Here is a 20,092-nt window from a genome sequence, read left to right as displayed (position 1 = left end):
CACAGAGTAGTTTAATCAAAGTCATGAGAGAGGTTTTGGAGAAAATCAAATAACTATGGAAAATTTATTCTGTAAGTCATTCTAGGAGTTGATTTTGGCAAACAGGTTACTGTCATGTCCCAGTAATATAACCACTTCAATTTTATTATAAATAGTATACAATTCACACTAAATGCACTATCCTTCTATTTCTATTCTATGCACTTTAATGCTATTTGGTATTTGAAACTGCTCACAAGCAGCATATGCAGCCAGGAACCTCAAAAAAGGAGAATCTCAACGTGGAGGGTTCCAGTATGCAATAGTATGAATAACAGAAACCACTATTAATAATTTCAACTTTAGAGGGTTTATTCATGGAGAGAGGGAAATGCTACAGTTTTTGTCTGATCCAGACCAATTTGCTTTACTGTGCCGAAAGAAGTTTCAATTCAAAAAAATTAATTAATTCAAAACACCAAAATACAAGAGATATAAATATTGCTATGGGTCGGAGGGACCTGTCACATTGGGTTGACCAACAGACTTACCATCTTTAAAGTACTCATAATACCTTACTTTAAAGTCCATATGGAATAGAGCTAGGAGAAAACTGCCAGTCCTCAAAGATTCAGTCATTTCCATCGAAAATTATGTGTAATTTAGTTTTAATGAACATTTTAAAATTTAAACTAATGAATTTTTAACTGAAAAATTATTTAATTTGTTAAAGTTGGGGAAAACTGTATTTATAAGATCATAATTATTCAGGCAATGCAAAGAGCTAGTTCATTTTTATGATCCACAAATTAAGCACAGCATTAACAAGGTGTCACCTGAATTTTATTAACTTAAGAAATAATTTCTGCTAATTATAGAATTTCATTTTGAACAAAACAAAAAATAATTGTGGCATTCTTCGGAATTGCCGACAGAAATGAAACTTCTGAAATGAAATGTATTAAAAATGATCATGAGTTCCATTCTTGTAGCTTGAGGCAGAAAATATTAGTTCCAGAATAATAATGATAATTATAACTAGAATAGAGCAGCCATTTCTTCAGTAAATTCTGGCAGGAAAATTTTTAAATTGTAATAGGAGAGAATAAGTTAACAGGAGCTCACTCAATCACACACTGCATTGCCAGGATTGGTAAGCAAGCTACTGTAAGCTTCTACTCTCCTGTTAAATATAAAACTTTTCCTGCTAAAATTTACCAACATTGCCCCTCCCCTCCAACTTCCGTTTCATTTCTTTCTACATCATGGAATCAATTTACTCCTGTAAAATTTTTTTTTGTCTTGAGTTTTACGTCAGTAATGAAGTTTACTCCAAAAAATAAAATGTATAAATAAAAGCAATGAAACATTACAAAAATATGTAATATATTTAAATATACAATACATAGAACATATTTTATAACTTAATCACAAACATTATGTACAAAAATGGAACATATTAAAAATCACATTAAACATACAAATAAATAAATATAATACTTCTTAGTAAATAATTTATAGACACATCTAATTAAAATAAGATAAAATCTTGTAATGGTTTTCGCATCATACTGATCATGGTTGAAGATCTTCATGTATCTGAACTGAAATAAGTTATTTATGATTATAAATAAAATTCTTCAAACTGATAACAACTTCTCATTATCAATATAAACTTTAAAGATTTTAAATGAAATGCCGAGTTAGGGTACAATGCAAAAAAGAAACACTATAGATTATTTTTTTTCAAAATAAAATCAGTTAGTAGAATATGACGGAGATGGTCATGAGTGCGATCAAGAAGAAACAAAAATTTGTTTGTCAACTGTTTATTCGTTGATGTTTCAACCTTCTTCACCAGGGCTAAAAATAAAAAGAGGTATAAAGAAAGTAGAGTCAAAGTAATAGTGAAAGAGTGATATAAAAAAAAATAATAGTGGAGATATACTATCAAAAACTTAAATAAAATAAGGATAAAAATAAAAACAAAAAATAATTAACATAATGAAGAATAGTGAACTTATAAATAGGCAGTTTATAAAATGGCTAAATTAGCCATTACAACAGATCAACCAGTAGACACTAAGTTATCTTACATTGATTATTATAAAATGATTAAATTAGATCAGATAGAAAACTGGCAAAAATAATATCAGAAGAATTGAGCAGTTCTACAAAAATAGATTTCCGTATATTATTCAAAGACTGTAGTTCTCACAAGCAAACATAGCGGAAGGCGTCATTAAAACTTATATTAGACTTAGGACGAATCGTCGAATTTGCAATAACTATCTGCATAAAATAGACATAATTGGATCTTTTGGATTATACTTTAATGTTTGGCAAGAAGAAGAAATATTGTTCGAAGATCTAGATACAAATAAAAATATTATTCATGATAATACATTAAAAGTAACAGAATGTGGAAAAATATGTTACATCCATAAATATTTGAAATCTATAAACAAAAATGTATTACAGATACAATTATGGTATAGTATATTAGTAAATCAGATATTTATTTAAATAGTAGAAAACTATTTTTTGTTTCTTCTTAACCGCACCCCTGACTATCTCCTTAATATTTACTTACGATCAATCATATATATATATATATATATTTAGTAGAATAATTATAACAATTTTGTAGTAAAATGTTATTTTTCAGAGAAAACATTACAAGATTTCAACTTCCTTTACCAAGCCTTAAGTACGACACTATAAAAATCAAGCAGGCATACATATAAAAATAAGCCTTATTACACTTAGCAAATAATACCAAAGGTGGACCTTTAAATCACAATTATAGAAAATAATACAGGCTATGGTAACCATACTACAGCCAATGTTCAACATTTCAATTTAATCTAATATGTTAATTAAAGTTACAAATTAAAAAAAAACTATATTATAGGCTGAAAATGATAAAATTTTGTTTCTGTTTATTTATTTCCAATTTTCAATAACTGTAGAAATGAAAAAATACAAGTGATACAAAAATCATACGTTTATATTTCACATTATAAAGAAGATGGTTAGGGGTTCGGTCAAAAGAAAGTAAAAAATAGTTAAAAACTATTTGCCAACATTTCGCCCCACTTTGCAGAGGTTCATCAGGGCTGTTCCAGTTGAGAGATTTCGAAACAGTGACATAATAATCACAACAGGTCACTGTTTCAAAATCTATCACCTGTTTTAGCCCTGATGAACCTCTACAAAGTGGGGCGAAACATCTGCAAATGAATAGTTGTTAACTAATTTTTGTTTTCTTTTGACTGCAACCCTGATCATCTTCTTCATGATTTGAAATACTACGGTTAATCATTTATATATATATATATATAGTTTATATTTCACCATGAAGTAAGTTTGCAGAGTAAAAACTATTTGTCTGATTTGCCTCAACATAAAACTACTCCTTTAGTATAATGACCGACTGCAAACTCTCACTTCTAGATCACAATTCAATAATATGTTGTTATTCGGCCGAAGTAAAAGATTATTATACGGGTTACAGTAACGGACCTTCACTCCCATGACAAAATTAAGTACAATTATTTGGAATCTGAAACATCTAGTAAATGCATTTTTGAGCCCTCCAAGACAACAAAGTCAATTTTATACTTGTATCATTATACTTCTGAAACAGTGATATCATTGTCCCAATTAAACAGTACAGAGACTCAAAATATATATTTTTTTAGGTATGTATGTAATCTTGGCTATAAGGTACAATTTATAAAGTAAAACATAGAATTATAGTTAAATATATGCCATAAAATCTAAGTAAAAAAAATGTTGTAATATATTACAGTTTTGAATTGTATAGATGTTACCCTTATTGCAAGATCACATGCATACCTCAAAATAACCATTTTTTGAGATGTTACACTGCAGAAATGGGACCTAGGTGCTAATTTATTGTGGTTATCAATTTAAAATAAATAAGTGACACTTAAAGGAATCCAAAAAATTCTTAAGCAATATGATACATACAAACACAGTGTGAATAAAATATACTGAGGAAACGAAATACATTAATGATGTAATGATATTGTCTACAATGATGATATAATTATTTTCTAAAATGTTTATACACAAATGGATTTTAATCTTAATGGGACCCCTTGAGAAAATAATAAGTGTTTATACTCTGTGAGTTTATCAACCTATTTTAAGTTCATTACTGACAGAGATGAGCAAAAATTAACTATAGTTGAAACTAATAGCTAAGGTTGCCATGGATACGACCTTTATTCATGAATGAACCATTGATAAATAAATATCGTATCCATGGCAATTTTAGCTATTAGTTTCAGCTATAGCTAAAATTACCATGGATACGACCCTAATTCATGAATGAACCATTGATAAATAAATATCGTATCCATGGCAATTTTAGCTATTAGTTCCAACTATAACTAATTTTTGCCCTACACCGATTACTGAACATAGAAATGGAGATATTAACGTAGCTTCCACTTGTTTTTTTAAAGGCCAAGCAGTAATAATTTAACCGAATAACTATGGCGTTAATCCCCATTTAAACACTGAAAATTAACAGTCACGGCAGCAACTGCCATGTTATAAACAATATTACAGTGCCATTATGATAACATTTAATGTCATAGCAGTGCAGTAGTAATATCAAGTCTGCTTTGATAGTGGTCAGTGAAGCGACTATCACATAAGGTCCATTTATTTCATACAATTTTTTTTTTAACTTTAATTATTGTATTGTATTCTAAATGAAATTGATTATTGAAAAGTGATTAATTATTTTATTACAAATTTCTTTTTAAAAAATGGGAAAAAAAGTAATGAAAAATTATACTCGAAGGATTGACAGAGACAAATTAAAAGATAATTATTTAGAAAAAAAAAAGTTTAGTTTTGAAGTAAAATTATAATTAATTTGTGATCGAATTTATGTTGAAAACAATTAGTTATTTTCAGTCGCTGAACAAAATTATTCTTTTGGTTATTTATTTATATAAAATAAAAAAGTAAATAGGTGACAAAGGCTAGTTAAATATATTATATAAGACTTGGGCATAATAGCCTGCAATTAATTATCTTGGAGTGTTTGTGAGGCTGCGTATTTTAAATTGGAGGTATGCTATTTAAAATAAATAATGATTTTATAACTGATATTAAAAAGACTGCAATCACAGCTATAAATTAATAGATTATTGTTAATGTGAGAAGATGGTCGGAGATGCGAAAAGGACCACTAGGTCCACTTGCCAGACATGTTCCTGCCACCAAATACCAGTACCAGTACATATTTTATTCTGTTAATTCCATTACTCATCATTTACTACATTTTCTTCTGCACCTTTCATTATGTTTATTTATTTACTTATTAACTTGAGCACAATTTGATTTTTAATAACTTTTTCTATCATTTGTTTTGTATAATTCTTACCAATAGAATTTTATACTTTATCTTCTGTTAGTATTAACCAGAGATGGGCAAAAATTAGCTATAGTTAAAACTAATAGCTAAAGTTGCCATGGATACGAACCTTATTCATGAATGAAACTAATAGCTAAAGTTGCCATGGATACGACCCTTATTCATAAATGAATCATTGATAAATAAATATCATATCCATGACAATTTTAGCTATTAGTTTCATAGTTGCCCAACCCTGGTATTAATTACTATCTACCTAATTTATTGTTATGTATATTTCCAAGTTTATTTATTTTTATTTGAATGTTTCTCTGAATACAGGTTGTTATCTCGTTTTATTTTTCAGTCCTGACGAAGGCAGCTAATTCTGATCTAAACATCGGCACAAACAAATAAGTTTTGTTTATTTGTGTATCTTTGTTGACCGCACCTCCGACCATCTTCTCATATACACGATCAACTATTACCACTTCATTCCGATTATTCTTGATACTGGCCAGGTTGGCTGAAACGTTGGTGATGTAAAAGAAATTAATATAAAGACTGAAACTAAAAGCATCTACTTTATTAAAATTGATTAATATAACCAGTCTCAAATGTATATAATTAATTACTACTTTTTTTTTATTTTCTTCTGATTCCTTCAGCTATTCTCCAACATGTACCACTGAAATTATTTCTTAACATAAATTAAAACTACTAAAACATTCTTTGTGATATTAATGATAAAACTATGAGTTGAATATAAAAATTTATGTTTATCTAAAACAAACGAAATTAAGTCAACAAATATTAAAGTATGTAAAAAAATTAAACAATAAATGAGTATTTTTCATATTTTTTGTTTGTAAAATAAAAATGTTTAGTAATAATGGAAGAAACATTTCACAATAATCAATTTTTTCCAAGGGTTATATCTCTATATATAATAATTTCCAGGAAATAAAAATACCCTTAAAACTCCTGCCATCCTTTACTATCAATTTGATGATGTTTCTGCTCATTGTCCATTTCAAATCAATATCTAAAATCAACATAAAATCATCATTTTAACATCATCATTTTTATTAATATAACAATTTTTTTGAATTGATAACACAGTATATCTATTATATTAATCACATCTGACTCAGTTTTCTATCTCTCAATTATTAACAAGAACTATGATAACATTGTTAGATGGAAGAATTCATATATAATGATAATGTGATTAATAAGATAGATGGTGTAACCTTTAATATAAATTGTTTTTAATTTTTAAAAAAATATTGTTATGTTAATGAAAATGATTAATATGAAATAATGTTGAAATTGTCAGAAACATCGTTAAAAGCAAGAAACATTGGTAAAAATTCATTTAACTCAACCGGTGGTCAGCGAGGGCCGCAGGAGGGCTCACATATTTTTAGCAGAAAGAATTATTGTTAGAACTATTAATTAGTGGTTAATAGTTATCCTAATGTTTGTACATCAGCTGAAAGGTTCTAACGCAATGAAAAAAGGCAAATGTACAATAAAAGGGACCCAAATACACTGTTAAATGACGTAATTTTCGAATAATTACCGATGGGCAAAAATTAGGTATAGTCGAAATTAATAACTAAAATTGCCATGGATATGACACTTATTTATGAATGAACCATTGATAAATAAATTTCGTATCAATGAAAATTTTATGGATTAGTTTCAACTACAGCTAATTTTTGCCCATGTCTTGCCTTCTCGTCAAGAGTGAGGGTAGGCCACACGTGGTTCGAATTCTGGCTCAGTGTTTTGCAGACTTCTATGGGTTAGAAACCACTGATATAAATGAAATAAATTGAAAATAAACATATTCAATGAAGACAATATAACGTTAAGATTACTAAAGCTTTAGAACCTCCATTAGAGCTGTAATATCATTTTTATTGAATAGTAAAACTTTAATTGGATTTTCTTAAAAAAAAAAAAATATATTTGGTTTTATAGCCTCTTCATTCTGGATATAAGATATTTAAATATGAATAAGCACCATCAATGAAAACATTTATTGCACTATAGACACAAATAAATATTATTTTTCTATCAAACAATTGTTAAATGTAAGAATTTTTGAATATTTATATAAATTACTCTATCATAAAATAATATTCTGTCTCTTCCTGGCTCTATATGTCTAAAATCCATAACTTTTACTTCATCAATTTAAAAAAAAAAATATTCAGAAAACCACAAGCCTAAATCTTTGGTATCTTTATCACACTAAAACGAAATAGACTGTCCTGATCCTTGCTATGTTTGCATTTTATTAAGTCTTCTTAATAGGAATCATCACATCATAATGAGCAAAACATAGTTTCAATTTTGAAAACTCCAAAATTTTAGATAAATAAAAAAATTAAAAGGATAAAAGAAGCTACCTATATCACAAAAAAATATTAACAGGATCGTAAATTTAAAGACCGATGCAGTAAAATTGAAGAGCCATTGTGCAGAAATCAATAATAACTTAAAGTTATAATAAAATGAAAAAAGGTAATGGTGTGGTAGTAAAGAAATTAAAAAATTAACAAAAACGAGAATTGATAAATATGTGGAAGGCTCAGCAAAATGCAAATATACCAAGAATTAGGACGAAGGTTAATTTTGTTTCAGTGTGATAAAGAAGCCGATGAGTTAGCTAGTGGTTTCCCGAAATATTTTATTTATTTTTTATAATTGATAAAGACAAATTAATGGATTTTAGAAACAGGGTGTCAGGAAGAGACACAATATTATTATTATAATAGGGTAATTTACATAAACTTTTAACTAATATTTAAATAACAATTGTTAAATAGGTTTTTCTTATCAATATTTATAGTTTATGTACATAAGTATAAACATATACGTATATAATTTTAAGTTTTAATTTTATATACATGAATACAATTTTAACATGAAATACCATTAATAATGGTATTTATTCATTAATTCCTGTTTGTATAAATAATTGAAGCAGATTTACAACGATTAATGATTTGTTTACCAATAATACTTAAATTGGTATTAAATAACAGGTTTTTTCTTCTCTTCTTAATGGACAACACCAATCTGTAGTCTATTAGTTCACACTAACAAGAAAAATACAAATGTAGCTAACACATAGTACACATTTAATACATTAGATTAACAAATTTTTGGAAATCTATGACCAGTTACGTAAATGAGAAGTATAGTAAAAATGATTTAAATGTGAAAACTTCAACTTAAAAACTCGAGCCATTGAATTTAATAATATTTGAACAGTAACTGCTAAAGAACTTTCAATGAAACTGGAAACAGACCAATCCACCATCCACCAATATCATCTTCCATAATATGATGGAAAGATTGGTATCAAATAAGCTAAGTAAGATAAACCTTTAAGAATATTAATTAACGGTATGAATTTATGACAGATCTGTTTTATTTTGTCAGTAAGCAAATTTAATTCTCACATATGTAATCTAAGATTTCTAGAAGAATCGAAAATGACAAAATAAATAAAAACAATAGTCGATCTATTTTCCATTGTTATATTTATTCCTCTTTTTTAATATTTTATTCTAAATATAAGATGGAATAATAAAAATGGAGTTTAACTGATGAAGATCACATTTTGCGAAACAGTTGAATAATTTGTAAAATGGGGTTCGATCCGCCATTAGGTGGACAGGAGGGTATCGTCAAAGTAATTTATAAAATATAAGCTTATAAATCAAAATGGTAAAAATAAGAGAATAATAACAAGAATATTTTTTCTGTTTTAATTAAACAATTTTTTTTAAAATTCTATTATCTATGTGATTTAGTACTTTATTTGATAATTTCATATTAAATAAAAATAAAACCCAGAAATCTTCTCCGGCTGAGAAAATAATCTTTAATAATACTACTTCTTATATGAAAGATGCTCAATGAGGTAATTAGGGCTCGAGAAAAAATTAAGCACGCCCATAAAAAAAAAAATTTAATGTAGGCAAAATTATAAATATTTTACATAGAACTTATAAATAGTATGGACATTTATTTTAAATAAACAATTCATACTTTTTCACATTCAATTTAAAAAATAAAGGAACTGATAAATTGGTCCACCTTCCCCAAGGCAATTAACATTCACATATTTGTCAATATATACAGCAAATTTAATAAAAAATAAAAATATACACAAGGTTGGTAATCGCATGACTTTCCAATCCCGATACATCTAAGGTCGAAGATTGACTTCTCGTTTCCCTTGGTTGTTCTGCGTCAAATGACATCTCAACTTCCATCGTGTGAACGCTAAAAATACATGAACAAATTTATTAATTCAAATTGATGTAAACATTAATTTAATTTAAGTCATCAAATACCATGCTAGAATGTATAAATCATTTATTAGGCCTCTGGTCTGCTATGTTGTTCAAAGATGGACAATTAAAAAAAAAAAAAAGACCAAAAAAGTTTTCTAGTAGAAGATAATTTTTTCATTCAGTAAACGGGATGTCTAGGGTATAAGGAATAACAAGAAAGTGAATGAGCTAAATACTCATAAAGTTGGTTGGTTGTTCAGAAATTAAGGTGTAAAACCTACCAGTCATCAACGCCAATATTTTATTCATATATACATTTAATTTTCAATCATATATATGAAAAAATAAATAAATTAAAAAAATATAATAAAAATTAAATAAATAATAAAACAGACAACAAAAAAATAAATAAATACAAAAAGGAAAAAAAAATGTATACATATTAGACATTTTCCTTATTTTTTTTTTTTTTTTTTCAGAAAAGACATAATCTTATTTAAATATGTTTACCCATTTCGTGAAGCATCTGATACATTTGAAGGAATACCCAGTTCATTTATTCTTCTAGCGTAAAAAACACACTGTTCAAAGATATGATTTATTGTTAGTTTTTTATTACATTTCTGGCATCTGGGAGGAACCTCCTTTGTAATTAAGTGAAGGTGTGTGAGCCTGGTGTGCCCTAGTCTTAGATGGCAATACAACCTCCTCTCAGCGGTTGCCATGACTGGAGCTGCTCCATGCTTTAACATTTTTTTAATAAATAACCATCAGGATATTGTGATATTTATCAAGTCCGGAAGAAATAGCTAGCTTGGACGAGTCGAAAGGTTGCCCAGGGAATGAATGGAAAAGAAGGTCATAGGAGAATCCTTTCCATGATAGAGAAAGAGAGGACACACTAGAGAAAGCCAGCAGAAGGACCTGGAGGCTACCGGAAAATTGGAGTGAATGACTGGAAAAGAAAGGAGTGAGGATAAATTGATCCGGTGGCCATAGTCCATCTTAGAGTATTCAGAAGAAAAAGACGAGGAAGAATGAAATACATAACAAGGTATTAACATAAATGCTTGGGATATTATCAGAGCTTTCTTTTCTTTGTCAAGAATACTAAAATCCTGAAAAATCTGACTCTAAGGGGTGTACAATGCCATGGTAAAGCCAACTCTGATATATGACTGCGAAACCTGGACTCTAACAGGTACTCTTGAAAGCAGAATTGAGAGATTTGAACGAAAAGTTCTCTGTACAATTAAAGGAGCAATCTGGGATCTGAGCCTTAACACATGGAGGAGAAGAACTAACAGTGAACTGCCAGCAGAGACTAGTCAGTCAATATCTCATGATATGAAGGCAAGGAGGTTAAGATGGGCGGGACATGTGGCTCGAAGCAATTCATTAGAATGCCCCTACACAACAATGAATGCCAGTACAGTTGGCAAGAGACTATCAAGGATTGTTAAGGATGAAAGATTAAGAATTAATGGGTTAGGATGGTTAAGGAGTTTGGAATGAAAAGACGCATATCTGTTTTGGGTCAAATCTGCAACGAATGGGATGTTAAGGTCTTTGTGAATGAGTTTATTTGTGACATAATAAGGAGCATCAAGGATTTTACATAGGATTTTGGATTGTAACGATTGGATGCGGGAAGAATTTGATGGTTTGGTGGAGCCCCAGAGCTCAATTCCATATGTCTAAATTGGTCTGATTATTGTAGTGTAAACTAATTTTTTGTAGTGAATGGGAAGTTTAGAGCGTTTGTCAAGTAAGTGTTGTAGCAATCGGAATATACGAGCAGTTTCTTGTCGTTTCAGTCTTGTGCGTGGATTCCAAGTAAGTCTCTTGTCAAGATGGAGTCCAAAGTATCGAATCTGTTCAACAGGCATTAGTGGTGTATTTAGAAAGGATACTGTAGGACAAGAGACATTTTTAAAACATGCATTAGCATGTAAGAGAGTGCAATGTGTGATTTCAATAGCAGACAGCCCCTAAGAGCAGAAGCTTATTCCGTTCTAGTCCTCTTCATATCCTCCATTTCATATATAAATAATAAACTATAAATTATGTTTTTATAATAAAAAGACCTCTTGTATATTTCATTTTTCTTAATCCATCTGCTAAATTTTCTCCATAAACAGAATATCATCCCTCACCATGGTGTTTTTCATCCCTGCATAATAATTCTTCATTATAATTTATCCTTTGATTGTCTTCAGGTAGTCTTTCTTTTTGTTATAAGAGGAAATGTCAAAGCTGTGCTATTGCATATAGAGGATTTTCCTGATGATTACACTCCAGTGGTAATGTTTGACAATTTCTTCTCACTTTCATTGTAACAATTTTAAATGAGAGATTGAACAAACGTATTGAAAAATATTGATCGGGTAGTTGTTTTTCAGCCAAAAACCAAAATAGCTCAATCTATTAAGGTCATTTTTTCCTATCATCCTCTTGCAGAGTTGGGCAAAAATTAGCTCTAGTTGAAACTAATAGCTAAAATTGCCATGGCAACGACCCTTATTCATGAATGAACCATTGATAAATAAATATCGTATCCATGGCGATTTTATCTATTAGTTTCAACTATAGCTAATTTTTTACCCAACTCTGGATGTAACCAACTTTTTCTATTGTCTGCATTGTACCAGGAGAGTTAGTAACTTATAATTCTGGATTTTCTTTTTAGGAAGTTGATTACATTAATTTTTTTAATTGTTGAGGTGAAAAGAACATTCAAATAGAATACAAACTATTTTACATTTTTTTTGTACAACATTTCAGGGCATAATCCCATACTCATGCACAATTGCATCCTCATATTTGTCATTTTTTCAATTTCCATTTTTGAAATCATGTCATCTATACATATAAGTTATAAAACAATTTTAAACTATTGGAAGATTGCTGATTGACCGTGTGTATCAATGAATGGAATATGGTCTGGGTTTGGTCAAAAAAACTCAAATAGTACCCATTTACTAGAGACATAATATGCCATTTGCTTTGCTACCTTTATTTTAATATGATATTTTTTTTCTTAGGAATTTTTATATTTTTTATGAATGGAATATGGTCCGAGTGCGGTAAAAAAAAAAACTCAAATAGTAGATAATTATACTATTTTTATTGAGCCAACGTTTCGCCCCATGTTGTAGGGCTTCGTCAGGAAAAAAGATACAAACACTTGACATAGTCACAAAAAAAGAAAACATAAGTGGAAAATAATAGGGGTATACAATGAAAAGTAAAATTTAATAAGAAAAATTAAAGGTTACGACCTTTTACAAGTCTACCTTTTAAATTACTGTTTACAACCTTTAATTTTTCTTATTAAATTTTACTTTTCATTGTATACTCCTGTTATTTTCCACTTATGTTTTTTTTTTTTTGTAACTATGTCAAGTGTTTGTATGGGCCGCCCATAGCTCAGTGGTTAAGACACAGTCTTACCAATTTGATGTCTATTGGCGGTGCCGGTTCGAATCCGGCCTGGGACGTTGACTTTTTTCATTGCGTGGTGGTCCCACAAAATGAAGAACTTTGACTCCCAACCATGGTTAGGCAGTATAGGACTCCAATGGGAGTCTTGGCCGAAGAAAAAAAAAAAAAAACAAAAAAAAAAACAGTGTTTGTATCTTTTTTAGCCCTGACGAAGCCCTGCAACGTGGGGCGAAACATTGGCTCAATAAAAATAGTATACCCATTTACTATTTGGGTTTTTTTGACCGCACCCGGACCATATTCCATTCAATTTTAAACTATATGTGTATAGATGACATGATTTCAAAAATGGAAATTGAAAAAATGACGATCCAATGGTGCATGAGTATGGGATAATATCTCGAAACGTACAAGCAAAATATAGAATAGTTTATATTCTATTTGGAAGTATTGTTTACCTCAACAATTTAAAAAATTTAATTTTTTTTAAGTGTGTTAACTCAAAACTGGGCTCCTCTTGATTGAGAATTCGCATTCCTCTCTGTAAGTATCCAAGTATCTCAACTCTGCCAATAAAGAACAGTACAATGTAAGACTTCTACGAAATAAGTTGAGGACACAATAAGGAGCTTTAAGAAAGTGTCGTGTGTGAATTTAGACGACTATGATCAATCAAAAGCTGTGATTATTTTATTTAATCATTATAATGGCAACGCCTAAGACAGGAATTGGGCTGCCCGTAGCTCAGTTGGAGGCCTAGTCTTACCGATTTGAGATTGCTGGCAGTGCCGGTTCCAGTCCGGCCTGGGGCATTAACTTTTTTCATTGAGTGGCGGTACAACAAAATGAAAAACTTGTGACCCCCAACCATGGTTAGGTAGTATAGGACTCCGATGTCCGTCTTGGCAGAAAAAAAAAAGACAGGATATGCATACACCTACGCCTAACCAAAATAAACAATATGGCACACTAAGACTGTTCTCAAGTTTTATTAAGTGTCATTAATTTTAACATTTAACAAGGAAAATAATTTCACTACACCTAACTAGAAAAAAAAAGTTAAGTATTTTAATTATATAAAATTTCACATAAACATAATGGATTAAAATAAGTAAGTATAGTTTTATTTCATAAATTAGATTAAAATATGAAATATATGTGGTAGAAGTGTCCCTAGACTGGTATTAATATTAGATTGTTAATTTTTTGAGTATCATGAATGAATAATGGCACATGAAATTTTAGAACAGTCTTGGTGAGCCATATTGTTTATGTTGGTAAGGAATAGGTATCTTTAACTCATGTCTTATGCATTGTCATTATGATAAGTTAAATAAAATTATTACTCTTTTTGATTTATCATAATGTCAAATTCCACTCACAACACATGTACAAGAGATATACAATATACAAGCCCTTATTGGGTCCTCGATTTATGTGGTAGAAGTCTTACATGGTACTATTCTATATTGGTAAAGTTGAGATACTTAAGAGAGGAAAATGATAGCTCAATCTAGAGGTTAACAGAGTTAAAAAATAATTAAAAGTTATTAACTCTCTTGGTACAATGCAGGTGATAATAGAATAATAATCTAAGTAGATAATATAAAAACCTTCCAATCATTGAACCTTAATTACAACATTTATTTTAATTTTGTAAAATCTTATGTTTTTTAAAAAGAACATTTACATGCATTAAAAAAAGGAACATTAATTGTCTGTTGAACATATTAAAATTCTAGAACTTTATTGGTTATTTTATGTTTATAAAAAATTTATAAATATTTTTTATATATTTATATCCAAACTAACGGAAGTTATGAGAGGAGATTAAAAACCAGTTATGGTCTGTTAAGCTAATGGAAGAATATTTTAAAATTCTAAAACTTTATTAGTTATTTTATAAACATTCTTTCTCTTTTATTTTTTTGTAAATATTTATTTATTCTAAGTAGAATACTTATAAGCAGCATAGCAGAAGCTATGAGAAGGGGGGCAAGTACCAGTGACAGTAAGTTAAGATAGTGAAAATTTTGAAATTCTGGTACTCTTTTGACATGGATTTGTAATTCCTTACAAAATTAGTTATGTGTCATATGGGAGACACTTCTTGTCTACAACCACTATTAAACAAGTGAAGTACACCCAAACATAAATATTTAAACACACTTTTGAAATCTGTTCTGGCTGTATTTTTTTCTCCTTTCTTTTTTGTAATTAAGATACAGAGTCTATAGCTACACTAAAAAATGTCGCTACGTCATCTCTCAGATGACATGAAACCACTAGAGTTATTTTTAAAAGTATTATTTGTAACCTTTAGATGACAAGTAAAACAAAAAATAAACTAACTTAATTGAATGTAGATTTTATTTACAATCAGTTCCAGAAAATCACGTTATTTAAAACATATTGTTATGTTTAATAGACTCATTTTTAACAAAAATTTACAAGAAAAATGATCATCTATTTCATAAAATGTGTATATAATTCATTAAACATTAAAACTATCAGAAAAAGTGGATAACTGAACTTGAGCTAACAAATAATTAATAAAACTATAAACATAATAAACTAGGAACCTGAATAAAATTCATATTTTGGATTGTTATTATTCTAATCCCGAATATCTATATCAATTATCTTGTTTTATAAAATTAGTCAAACTAAAAATAAATACAGAACAAACAACACATTCTTCACAAAAAAGCTACTAGTCAACTGGCTGCATCAATAAACATATAGAAATTTTCTATCAATTTAAAACTATATTTGGTCACTATACTTGTCAATCAATGCACTAGATATTGAGGTTAATTTAATTTGTTTGCCATTTAATTCAATTTATGCATTATTAATTCAATTTAATTTATGAATGGACTTTCAATTTACAAAATTGATTTAACAAAACTGCTGCAATATAAATATAATTATAATATAGTACAAATTAATAGTCTACAGTTATGAATGAAATTTATTCCTTTCTTAAAAAACGAATGGAGAAATTATAATATTTAAATTAATAATCAAATAAAAACATATTAAGATTGAGATAAAAAATAAATAAAGAATCAAATTGTATGAGACAACAAAGGTATAAAAGATTATAATATATATATCAAAATAATGTAATCGGCACAATCATATTCCCAGCATATTAAAAATAGTTTTTTATTTAAATAATAGACTTACCATTAATATCCAGCTTGGTGTAATTTTTCTAGCTGCTGACTCAATTTCTCATCTTTAATTTTCCTCGAATGACTCAGAGTTCTATGACTGACATATTCTAACAGGAAAGTATCAAGATCCATATCTCCTGTTAGAAATGCTTCGGCTATTCTTTCGCTTTCTTCGTCAACTTCGCTTACTTTTTCCCTAATCCTTTGAATTATTTGATGAGGATTAAACCTATCACAGCAGTCTTTATATTCAGCACTAAGTTCTTCATATTTGGATTTGTATTCCTTTAATGTAACAAGTAAGGTCGATACATCATCTTGTAATTCAACAAGTTCAGGTTCCTTCTTCAAATTTTCATCTGCCAATTTCTCATTGAGTTCGACGTACTCACTAATACTCTTACTTATTTGTAATTTCACATTTAAATTGTCAATAAAACTATTAAGTAAGTCACTATTTTCATTCAATTCTTTCAGCTGAGCCGTAGACATTTCATTTAAAGCTGGAAAAGATGAAGAGACACCAGCAGAAGTGTTATAGTTCTTATCACTATATATGTAGTTAGAGTGTGTGCTTGGTGTGGGCAATTTCGAGGCATCGAACTGGGGAGGAGAAATATCACCATTCAACAATTGGGGAGGACGAAGCTGAAATTCTCTTATAATAGCTTGAACAACACGTCCAAGATCGGAATGTACTGTGAAATTGAGTAGTCCAGGGGCAGAAACTATTTCACCAGTTGGGGAGACCCAAGGGTGTCTCACAGGAGGGTAAATGTAAAGTGATGGTTTTTCTAAAGGAAACTCCGGGCCAAGCCTGACAATTAGTGAAACTGTCCTCCCACCTGAACCAAAGTCTACCTTATACTCTTCATCCTTCACGACCTCAGTTACATTGGCATTGAAAATCTTTAAAGTGTCAATTTGCTGTTTCAGCCTTCCATAAGCGTTGTCCGATTCGCGAAAAATGTTGTTGAACATTTCTCCTGCCAACTTTTCGGGTCAATTCGTCCTGAGCAGTGCATTTAAGAAATACAAAGAAATTAACGACCAGAAAAAAAGGCTACATAACGCAACTGACAGCAAAGGTGAACGTAGAGGTTAATGCACGGTTATCAATTAGTTCTGCTCAACATCAAAGGTACCAAGATAACAAATGATAACAGGGCTAATGTCTTTTACAAAATTATTCTTTCCTAAGAGGATTTTATTCGGTAAAAATTGATTTTTGGTAAAAATAATGGTTGTCTACATTAAAACAATTTTTTATCAAAATTATGATAAGTTAACGGTTTGTCATCCTGTTAATTTTCAAGGAAAAAGACCGAATTTAACTACTGAATACATCACGTCATATAATTAAAAGAATTCTTTTAAATTATTGCTATTTAAAATTGAAAACAGTTATTTCTTTTATGAGGAGTATAATTCATAAAGTAAAAGAAAAAATTATCTTGCATTAGACTGTTACTCTAATGAAAAAATAAATTGGGGCACTGGGTCGTAAGACATGGTATCTGACACTTAACTGAATTGAAGTTTTTGAAAAAAATGAATTTTTTTTCATAATTTTGTCACCATTTATAAGATATTTCTATTTTTATATGATATTTTCTAGTGGTAAAGTTATGGTAAGTGACTTCTGGTTGAGTTTAAAATACTGTAATTAACAAACATTTCAACATTGTAAAAATTTTAATTTTTTCTGTTACCATGTTTTACTAACAAGATTTTCAATTTTATAGGTTTTGACCTACATTTTTCAAGTTGTCATGATAATATTTCTCGTTAAGTTTTCAGATAGTAAGTTTAATAAGTAAGTAAACTCAGTGCCATTTCCTTGAGATACAGTAGTTTGCGAACTTTGGGAATGGAAAATTTATAGTATAGGGGTTCATCCACCCCTCCAATAAATTTGAAAATTCAAACAGTTGAAAAATTTGTCATCGTCCGCAACAAGTAAGTGAGAAGTTCAAATTATTTTAGGGAAATTAAAATATTTAAATATAAAAATATTACACTCCATCAAGGGCGTATCCAGGATCAAAACTAAGTGGGGGGGGAGCAAGCCATTGTCAATCGGGTTGTGACAGCTAAGCACAGAAAAGGCGAATGAAACAAAAATTTTAAGAAAATTGTATATAATTACAGCACTTTTTTTTTTTTTCACGAAACGGCTCGCAAGGACCACGAAAATATCATTTTCGATTCATCCTCACACCTTTCGTCTTCCACTCCAAGATTCTTTCATCCTCCAGGACTATTCCTCCCGCTCTTCCTCAGTCCATTTTCTCCCTAGTCCCGCTTCTCCCACAAGAACACCAACCCCTTTTAGTTTATTCCCAACATGCTCACTATCCAAGCAGTCTTTTTTAGTCTACCCAGTTCCTCTTTCACTTGTTTTACGTATCCCTCTATACTTATAAAGCTGCAGACTTTGTTGAAAATATTCTTATTCAGTCTCTCATTTTTCATTGTGACCCTGTGCCCGTAAAATCTTAGTCTCCTGGTCCTGACGACTGTTTTCAGGTCTTCCAAATTCCCATATATTTCCTCATAGGATTTTCTCCTTTACTCCTCTTGCGTTATTTTGGGTCCATGAATCCTCTTCAGAATTTTCCTCTCAATATTATAAGGTTATTGCAATTATTTGCTTGAAAAAAAAAATTTATTAAAATTATAACTTTTTTTCATTTCTGGGGGGGGGCAGCTGCCCTCAACTACCTCTCGTTGGTTACGCCCATGTTTTAATGTTTACAGTAAATATATTAGGAAAAATTATAATATTTTACACTCCATAGGTACTGACTTTTATGAAGTCTTAAGATTATTTCATAATTATTTAGATAAAATATATTTAACGAAAATGATTTATTGATTGAAATTACAATGGCATTTAACAATTAAAATACCAACCTAATGAGCAATAAATCGTTTTCGAAAGACACATTTCACCTAAAATATCATGAAAACATATTGCGTAATATATTTAGGAAATTATATATTTATAATTAATTGGAAATACGATCAAAATTGTCAATAAAACTAAGATTTTGAGGCTCCCTCCCCCGACAAATTGTAACAACGCCCTAGTTTGTATTGAGATTAATCAGAGAATTAGGTTCATTTAACGAAATGCGTAAGAGATAATTATGAACTGTATATCATAAAACAACAAAGATAAGATATATTGTGTTTGATGCGTTTGTTGTTGACCATGGGCATAATATGTGGAAATGGCCTATCTGTGGTTATATAACTTTATATTTTATTTCTTCAATTCTGTTAGTTTACTGACATATTTAAATTATTACATTCGTATTTTGTTTCTCACTTCTTTTGATTTTCAATAATTTTCACTACTTTAGGACTCTTCCATGTTGTTTGGATTTATTTATTGAATTTATCTAAGTTTTTAGCGAAATTTGATAAAAAAAAAAATCTTTTGGTTTTCAACGGTTTACAACATACTACTTGGCTAAATTACTGAGTTATGTCACTCATTCGATGCATAATTTAATAATAATATATATAAATTTGGAAAATTTATCTACTTAGCGAGTAGCATTTATAATAAAAAATGCATATCCACGAAGGCCAAACTTAGACACTACTGTACAGTGGTAAAATCAGTAATACTGTACGGAACAGAGACTATGTTCTTTCCCAGTCTGGAGATAGAAAGAAGGATTCTTAGAAGAATCAATGGGCCCAAAATAAAACCAGAAGGATACAGACTGTAATCCAACCGAGAAATTTACCCGATTACC

General features: G+C 29.5%; 1 protein-coding gene across 1 annotated transcript; it reads right to left on the bottom strand.

Annotated features, from left to right (window-relative positions):
• Positions 1 to 5,939: 5,939 nt before the first annotated feature.
• Positions 5,940 to 17,469, bottom strand: Vsp37A (Vacuolar protein sorting 37A). Its single transcript, XM_014427453.3, has 2 exons — positions 16,333 to 17,469; positions 5,940 to 9,685 (listed from the first exon to the last, which is right to left on the bottom strand). Exon 1 carries the CDS (start codon positions 17,301 to 17,303, stop codon positions 16,335 to 16,337), a length of 969 nt encoding a protein of 322 aa, XP_014282939.1. The 5' UTR covers positions 17,304 to 17,469; the 3' UTR covers positions 5,940 to 9,685; positions 16,333 to 16,334.
• Between the last annotated feature and the right edge of the window lie 2,623 nt (positions 17,470 to 20,092).

Source organism: Halyomorpha halys, unplaced genomic scaffold (assembly GCF_000696795.3).
Source record: "Halyomorpha halys isolate HHAL.00 unplaced genomic scaffold, Hhal_1.1 Scaffold3.1, whole genome shotgun sequence".
NCBI classification, from domain to species: domain Eukaryota; kingdom Metazoa; phylum Arthropoda; class Insecta; order Hemiptera; family Pentatomidae; genus Halyomorpha; species Halyomorpha halys.
Note: the sequence above shows the minus strand (reverse complement) of the source record. Positions and strands in the feature narration are given on the sequence as shown.

Excerpts from the sequence above, each read along its gene's own strand:
- Vsp37A (XM_014427453.3), bottom strand. The coding sequence starts at position 17,303 with ATGTTCAACAACATTTTTCGCGAATCGGACAACGCTTATGGAAGGCTG.